We start from the raw sequence: 9,039 nt of genomic DNA, 5'->3' as shown, positions 1-9,039 counted from the left end.
AAGTTAAAAAATATATATATATATTTTTTTTTTGTAAATAATCTATATTTTATTTCTTAGCTTTAATTCAGTCTTGGTTTGAATTTTTTAAAAATGATTAAAAATGTAAACATTGTTTAGTAATCATGGGAAAAGCATGGCATCTTGTTGACATGACTTGCATTCTGTTACTCTTTTTGTTGTTTAAATGTTAAAGTGACACTTTCTTTATCTTTGTCGTTCAGGTACGGATCTGTTCCCTCAGAGGACGTCTTTCCCGTCTCTCTCTCCATTAACGGCTCCTCGTTTCTCTGATTCACACATGCATTATCCGGGTCCCTTCACCTACTCTGCCAACCCGTCCAGCACTGGAATCGGTGGTCTCAGCGTGGCCGGGATGCCCACCTCCAGCCGCTACCACACCTACCTTCCGCCTCCATACCCTGGCAACCAGAACCAGAACTCCCACTTCCAGACCAACTCCTCAACTTCAATTCAATCTTGTTCTACATTTTTTTTTTTATATTTTAATTTAAACATTATTTAAATTAAATTTAAAAAATGTAAACACTATTTAGTAATCATGGGAAAAGCATGAAAATGTTTTGGCCAAAATATGTGGACATATCATTACTCTTTTTGTTGTATATATATATTGTTAAAATTCTTAGTATTATAAGTCTTGTTGTCATTATTGTGGAAAAATAACTATTTTAATTGCATATCATTTAAATTTACAAAAAAATAGGCATAATTTTTAATGCAAACATTACCTTCCGCCTCCATACCCTGGCAACCAGAACCAGAACTCCCACTTCCAGACCAACTCCTCGCCGTACCACCTGTACTACGGCACCGGATCCGGCTCCTACCAGTTCTCCATGGTTCCGACCGGCGGCACCGGATCGGGAGGCGACAGGTCGCCCACCCGCATGCTGACGTCCTGTATCGCGGCGGGCGGAGCCGGAGGCGGAAACAACAGCCTGCTCAACGCCAGCCTCGGCAACCAGAGCGACGGTGTGGATGCCGACGGCAGCCACAGCAACTCGCCCACAGCAATGAGTGCATCGACACGCATAGACGAGTCCGTCTGGAGGCCTTACTGAGAAATAGTGTGCAGAAAGACTGAAGAGGTGGAAATTAAGAGAACAGGTGATAAGTCTTGCATGCTTGATCGTTTAATTGCTTCTATGACATGTCAATCGCTTCTAAGACAACCAAAGTGATCCAGTGACCAGAAATGAGAGAGCTTTTGCTCTGGATGCTCCATACGGGATCAAAACTAAAGGAGGACACAAGTCTCACAGGGAAAATCAGGTGTATATAGAAAGATTATAATTAAAAAATAATAAGAAAAGGCATCCCATAGTAATATATCAGCAACTTTTCTTACTAAAAAAGCTGAAAAACCAAAGAAAAGAAAGGCAGGTGCTTCAAGGACATATTCTGATGAGCCTGTCTCTGAAAAAAAGCCAATTCATCCAGCCTTACAAACCAATCTGCCTGAAAGCTGTAATTCCCAGAGTGCTTTGCAACCACAAAAACGTGTCGTGCAAACAATATGAAAGAGCTTCACAGAGCTGCAGGACTGTGGGACTTTCAATGTGTAAATATGATGATAAACAAAAATGCTTCCCACAAGTTTCAGGTACTTTCCAAACTTGAAATGATGAGATGTGATCATTGAATACAAGTGTGGGTCAGTGTGAGCTTTGTGAGATGTTATGCCAATGGGTTTTTCATTCAAACGGATTTTAGGGTGAATATCACAAAACCTGTCAGGAACATATTCAGGTCATATTTAATGAGAAATGAGAAATTATATTTTGCATGAAGAAAATGATGCTTAAATTAGAACCATTCATTTTGCATTTGCATTGTGGCTCTGTTTTCATCACAACGAAGCACATTTGACCCTTACACTCTTACTATTGTAATGCAAAAAAAGTTTTCTCATTACTGTAATGTAAAAAAAAGGATATATTATTTCATTTGCAAAGCATTTAAATTTACATAAATCTAGGCATCATGTTCGTTATGCAAAAATATTTTTTGCTTTGATTTTAGGGCGAAATGTGATCTAGATGTGTTTTCGTGAGATTCACCCGTTTAGAGGTTCTCGATATGTAGAAACGTAAAACAGTGTCTATCATCCAAAGACATACAGGTGTTTCTTTTTTTTTCTCTCTTTTGTTTCTTGCTTGCCAATATCACGAACAATTAATTTGCCTTTGAACTTGTGGAGACTCGTCGTTTTTTGTTTTTTTTTCCTCAGTGTTGATCACTTTTTATGACTTTCTTCAGATTTGTTTGAGCTCAGTTTGATGTTTTGTGTATTTTTTTAATTTTGTATTTATTTGAGCCAAAGAGGACGTGTTTCCGGGTCACAAACATTTCGCTTTTTTTTTTGTTTTGTTTTTTCTACTGTTCTTTTTTTTTTATTTCTTTGTTTTAATATAAAATTGGAAGTTGTGCTACTGTAATATATTCTTTCTAAATTATACAAAAATTTTAATGTAATGTCTATGTTTTTCCAATGCAGCTTTAATGCACTAAAACATTTATTTAAGAGGTTCTATGTCCTTGTTAAACCACATAATGGAGACATTCTTACCAGATTGAGTTCCACGTGATATTTAGTCATGTGCCTGAAAGGCCTCAACCATCTCAAGCCAAAGAGTCCAACAATCACCTGTTGTCATTCCACATCTCTAAAGTGTGAAAAAGATGTTGCTCTAAGCACCTACATTATGTGTCTATTTTTCCTACCTTGTTCTTGGAATGACTGAAATCAGAGACAATAATTGGGCACGTTTGAAAGGAGATCGGCCTTGATTATTTGAATAACAAAACCATGCACAAGCTCATAGACAGAGGGTAAAGTGGCTATCACACACACACACACACACACACACACACACACACACATACATTCAGGTAACAGGTGTAAGTGAATATTTCAGCCCATAACCCAGAGGTTTTTCCCATGCTCACACCTGCTGCCATCACCTGAGGGCCGAGAGCCCCAAAAAGAGCAAAGGAAACAGGTAGAAAGATGGATGAAGAGAGACGTATCTCCTTTCGCAATCATCGGTCATCCTTCAGGCCTTGTTATCCAAGCAGAAGTGGCCGTGTTCAGCTTGATTCACGGCCGCTTTGATGCCTTTATGTGGGCGGTTATTTTCCGTCCCATTGTGCCTCTGCTTGATTATCGCCTAAAGCTGCAGGCTACAGGAAAGATGGATTCAAAATGTGAGCTGGTCTAGTTACAAGCAGGAGTCGATTCTCTCCTGCAAGGACTTCTGGGTAATAGAAACCCTACTTGCTTCTGCAATTCTGACGTGTCGTATGATGATTCTCTCTCAGTGCCTCGGTCTGGATCTATTTATGTCTGTGGCTATCAAATCCTGTAACAGTCGTATTTTCACCAAAGAGTTTGTTGTGATCGTTGATTATGACTGAGATGGATCAAGAATCCAAATCAAGCTAAATTAAGATTTGCTGGCCCAAAACAAGACCAAAAACATATCTATTTATTTCCACAGTATCAGTACTGATCGTTATTGTGTGTTGCCTTGAACAGTCTATTGACTTTAAGGTTCTGTTCCAAAACCTAACTCTTAAAAATAAAGGTTCTTTATTGGCATATTGGAAAAAAACATCCATGGAACCTTCGTTATAGTGGAAAAGGATCTTCACAATCAGGAAAAAAATGGTTCTTTAGGTAACAGGTGTAAGTGAATATTTCAGCCCATAACCCAGAGGTTTTTCCCATGCTCACACCTGCTGCCATCACCTGAGGGCCGAGAGCCCCAAAAAGAGCAAAGGAAACAGGTAGAAAGATGGATGAAGAGAGACGTATCTCCTTTCGCAATCATTGGTCATCCTTCAGGCCTTGTTATCCAAGCAGAAGTGGCCGTGTTCAGCTTGATTCACGGCCGCTTTGATGCCTTTATGTGGGCGGTTATTTTCCGTCCCATTGTGCCTCTGCTTGATTATCGCCTAAAGCTGCAGGCTACAGGAAAGATGGATTCAAAATGTGAGCTGGTCTAGTTACAAGCAGGAGTCGATTCTCTCCTGCAAGGACTTCTGGGTAATAGAAACCCTACTTGCTTCTGCAATTCTGACGTGTCGTATGATGATTCTCTCTCAGTGCCTCGGTCTGGATCTATTTATGTCTGTGGCTATCAAATCCTGTAACAGTCGTATTTTCACCAAAGAGTTTGTTGTGATCGTTGATTATGACTGAGATGGATCAAGAATCCAAATCAAGCTAAATTAAGATTTGCTGGCCCAAAACAAGACCAAAAACATATCTATTTATTTCCACAGTATCAGTACTGATCGTTATTGTGTGTTGCCTTGAACAGTCTATTGACTTTAAGGTTCTATTCCAAAACCTAACTCTTAAAAATAAAGGTTCTTTATTGGCATATTGGAAAAAACATCCATGGAACCTTCGTTATAGTGGAAAAGGATCTTCACAATCAGGAAAAAAATGGTTCTTTTAAGAACTGTTCACTTAAAAGGTTCTTTGAGGTTCATTGCTGAGAAAACGCTCTTGTAGAACCTTTATTTTTAAGAGTGTACTGAGCTCCCTACATAGGCAGCACAGAATCTGTACCAAAACTTAAGCGGCGTAAATAGGCCTGTGGGTTTCTCCCTATGTGAAATGTTCCAGATCAGTCACTTATTTGAAGGCAGATGCCTATGTAGGCGTCAATGAAGCTCAACAGGTTTTGGAACGTAACCCACGATGTTGCCAGTGAAGTGAATATCACTGAAGGCCACGAGTCGGTGGTGTTTGTAAAATGCACAGATTGTAATCATGCTGAAAGAGCTAAAAAGCACAACACACTCCTGTAGAACAAATTGTCTTTTTCAGTCATTATATGTTTGTAATTTTGGTTCTGAAATATGCTCTTTTGTTCCTTCATTGTGTGCTAATGATGTATTTTTTTAATGCATTTTAATAAAAAAATAAAAAAAAGATCAGGATTTGCTTGTGATTTTAGAATTTTATTTACTTGTTAATGTTTTTGTAATTCAGCCATTGATTTTACAATGCCGCAAAAAGTTATACGAATTAAATTTCCTCGATATTTCCAAAATTCAATGGTGTCATTTGTTTGAGATCATGTAAGTTTAAAGGTTTGACATATTTTTGTCACTTATAGTTTTACAGACAGAAATGAAACTACTTCTAACTTTTAAAACGATGTACATTTACATAGTCTACAAACTTGTCTACACAAAATATTTACAGTACTAAATAAAAAGTAATAAACAAATTAAAAAAATTGAAAAGTCACTACTATTCAAAGGTTTGAGGTTGGTAAGATTTTTAATGTTTTTGAAATAAGTCTCTTATGCTCATCAAGGCTGCATTCATTTAAACAAAATTACAGTAAAAACTTTAATATTGTGAAATATTTTATATTGCTATATTACTATTATTATTACTTTATTACTATATTAATATGACTAAATATTACTATATTTTCTATTTTAATATTTTATGAACTTTAATTTATTTCTGTGATTAAAGTTGAATTTTCAGCATCATGACTCCAGTCTTCAGTGTCACGTGATCCTTCAGAAATCATTCTAATATGCTGATTATTTATTATTATTATCAATATTGAAAACAGTTGTTTTCGTGGAAACTGTGATAGATTTTTTTATGATTCTTTGATGAATGGAAAGCTGATTAGTTCAGCATTTATTGGAAATAGAAATCTTTTGTAACATTTTCAATGTCTTTACTGTCACTTGTGATCAATTTAATGCATCCTTGCTGATTAAAAGTACAATTTTAAAAAATAAATACATAAATCTGACAGGCCCCATTTAAACAGTAGTGTAAGTGGCCTAGAAAAAGCTTTTACTCTACACAAATCATAGCAATTATACTCTGCTAAATCTGTTACATGACTAAATGTAAATGTAGCTGAAGAAATAAATTGTCTCAAATTAAACTGTCAAACTTCACATGCCTTGCTTATAACCCTCAAATGTGAAGGTTTGTTTTTTCAAACAGTCAAACCAACATTCAAAGTTTGTCTTGACAAACCTTCCTTCTCTAAGTGAATGTCAGTATGTTTACGTGTGGGCGTGCTTTCTGTCACTTAACTTGAAGTTCTCTCTAACAGGTTCTCACTTCACACAATCATAGCTGAGCTCAGTTTTCACGCCTTCCACCTGACAAACAGCAGCTGCTCGATATCTTCACATGTGAACGATGTTTGAAGATTCACACGTTTCTTCAGATTTAACTGTACCATCTGAAACCCCTCAGGACACAAACACAGAGTTCTGCTGCTCGGATCGTGTTCAAATGTAATGCGAATGTAAACATGGCCACTCTTCCAAACCTGTCATGCAGTCAGCAGGCATTACTGTCAGAACAGGCAATTACTGGAAAAGACTCAATTGGATGCGGTCACTTGCATCACCCTCAGCGGGATGTAAATATAGACAGTGAATTCACCTAATGAGGTGTGTTAAAGGGGTCCTATTATGCGTTTTCACTTTTTCAACTTTTCGAACAACCTAGTATGAGAGCCTGTTCTAGTACACCCCCAAAACAAAATCAAGACTTTGTAAAAGAGCATAATAGGACCCCTTTAAGTGAATATGACGGGGTTGACCGGTGTGTGCTGCATTTCAACATAAGGACTCTACTGTCATGTTTTTGGCATTGTAGGGGAACATGCTGTTATTGCACAAACTTGACTTTGGTTTTTTTTCGCAGTCCGAAGGCGGGCCTTCATTTGATACAGGAACTATTCGAGCCGTTCATGCCAGACTGGGGAGAGAGGTATTGTAATAATGTAAAATATGTGAAAAATAATGTGTTTTTCGAACAACCTAGTATGAGACCCTGTTCTAGTACACCCCCAAAACAAAATCAAGACTTTGTAAAAGAGCATAATAGGACCCCTTTAAGTGAATATGACGGGGTTGACCGGTGTGTGCTGCATTTCAACATAAGGACTCTACTGTCATGTTTTTGGCATTGTAGGGGAACATGCTGTTATTGCACAAACTTGACTTTGTTTTTTTTTCGCAGTCCATCTATCTATCTATCTATCTATCTATCTATCTGTCTGTCTGTCTGTCTGTCTGTCTTGTCCATCATGAATGTAACATCAGTGAGTTGTTGGTGTTTCCAGTCATTCATGTTTTTGGAATCTTATATTTTGGTTTCAAATAAACACTACAATTAGAATCATAACTTTTATTTTCCTATTGAACCCCATGTTACAGTCACTCTCCCATAGAGTGCAGATAAACGTCAAGCTTTTAATTAACTAAAGCTCAAGGCAAGTACTGATACACAGACCATGATGCAGGAAAGTGTTTCTCTTTCTAACACAAACTTTATAAACATGTGGCTATCGGAAAATCTCCCATCTTTTCCAAGTCTTTTACCTCAGAGTATCTTTTTCCTATATAAGGTTTGGGACAGGAAAGCAGAAGTCTTTGATAATTTTTGACCCTACACTGTATATATATTTCTTTATATAATCTCCCAAAGGAATTTTTAAGAAGTGAAATGAGGCCTAGTCACAGGATAAGCTTCTTTCTCTGAGAAACATCTGAAGTATAAGGAAATTTAACACAATTTTATCATAAACTTTAATTAAATATCGTTGAAGTTATTTCAATAAAGACATCTATGCTGATACAAAAGATTTCTGTTTCAAATAAATGCTTTCTCTTCATCAAAGAATCCTTAAATCTATCACAGTTTCCACAAACATATTAACTGTTTTCAACAATAATAATAAGAAATGTTTCAAATCAGCATATTAGAATGATTTCTGAAGGATCATGTGACACTGAAGACTGCAGTAATGATGCTGAAAATTCACCTTTGTGTCACAAGAATAAATTACATTTTAAAATAGATTCAAAAAGAAAACCATTATTTTAAATTGTAATATTTCACAAGTTTTTACTGTATTTTTGATCAAATACATTCAGTTTTAGTGAGCATTAGAGACTTCTTTGAAAAACAATAAAAATCTTACCGACCCCAACAGGGTTTTGGAACGATAGTGTATATATATTTTTACATTCTGAAAAACAACTTCATCTTTATTAACTGTGGCTGTGGGAAGGCGGCTTCACTTGGTTTAAAACACATAAAAGAAAAAGTAGGACGAAGACAAACAAGAGCTGATATATTTTGGAAAAATAGGGGACTGTCAAAAGTGGCTTTGGTTTCTCATGGAAACCACTTCCTGATTCATGAGGGAGCCCTCTGGTACCTGCATCCATACGAAACCCATTACAACTGTACTGACCTCTCTCTTCCCAGCCTCCGTGAGAAGAGGGAACAAGCGGGCTGGAACCGGTTTGCTTCGGGAGCCCGTGAGCGCGGGACTATTTTTTAACTGGACCGGAGAAAAACAGACTGGGATGGGAAAGAGAAGCCGTGTCCAAAATCACGATTCCCACACAGAGACCGTGAAACAGAGACCACAGGGACCAAAAACTGATGATTATTCTCACATTCCCACTCATGAGGGGACAGAGACCAAAGATGACTTCTTCTGAATTTAAGAAGTAATGGGGAAAAGACAGAAGAGAACGAGTAACAATCATCTTATCAAAACTCAGCAGCACAGACACCAACCAAATAGAGACTTTGCTTTTGTCTGCTGCATGTCAGATTTTTCCTCATATATCATACATAATCTTATTTCTCAAACTGTGCTCAGATTTGACATCTTTAATCACAAGTCACATGATCTCAAAATCATCAATTCTTCCAAAACTAAATGATCTGAGCTGCTATCAACATTAATTTTATAGCTCTAAATTAATACTGTTTGTCAACTATTGACATTGTTTATTTTTATAAAGAATGATTTATTTATTATATTATTCATTTATTATAAAATAAATATTGTTTATTTTGATTAACAAAAATATAAATATATAAAAATATAAAACATTAAAATTTGATTAAATATAAAGATAAAATAATATACCTTGATATTTTTGTTAAAAAAAAAAACAGTGTTCACCTTCAAGGCTAAAAGCAAAAAA

General features: G+C 36.5%; 1 protein-coding gene and 1 long non-coding RNA gene across 2 annotated transcripts in view; both read left to right on the top strand.

Moving 5' to 3' along the window:
• runx3 (RUNX family transcription factor 3) overlaps nucleotides 1-1,879 on the top strand; it is a 63,941-nt gene extending 62,062 nt beyond the window's left edge. Inside the window, exons 7-8 of the mRNA XM_016546236.1 lie at nucleotides 225-402; nucleotides 749-1,879. Of these exons, the coding sequence (XP_016401722.1) occupies nucleotides 225-402; nucleotides 749-1,085 (515 nt within the window). The 3' untranslated portion in view covers nucleotides 1,086-1,879. The remainder of the gene's footprint in view (nucleotides 1-224; nucleotides 403-748) is intronic.
• Nucleotides 1,880-2,435: 556 nt separating this feature from the next.
• Nucleotides 2,436-3,825, top strand: LOC107734271 (uncharacterized). The gene is made up of 2 exons (XR_001639075.1): nucleotides 2,436-2,916; nucleotides 3,704-3,825. It is a non-coding gene; the product is annotated as an uncharacterized LOC107734271 (long non-coding RNA).
• The last annotated feature ends 5,214 nt before the right edge of the window (nucleotides 3,826-9,039 follow it).

The sequence above is a fragment of the Sinocyclocheilus rhinocerous genome, unplaced genomic scaffold, assembly GCF_001515625.1.
Source record: "Sinocyclocheilus rhinocerous isolate Xijiao unplaced genomic scaffold, SAMN03320098_v1.1 scaffold730, whole genome shotgun sequence".
Lineage (NCBI taxonomy): Eukaryota > Metazoa > Chordata > Actinopteri > Cypriniformes > Cyprinidae > Sinocyclocheilus > Sinocyclocheilus rhinocerous.
This window is presented reverse-complemented; position numbering and strand designations above follow the sequence as displayed.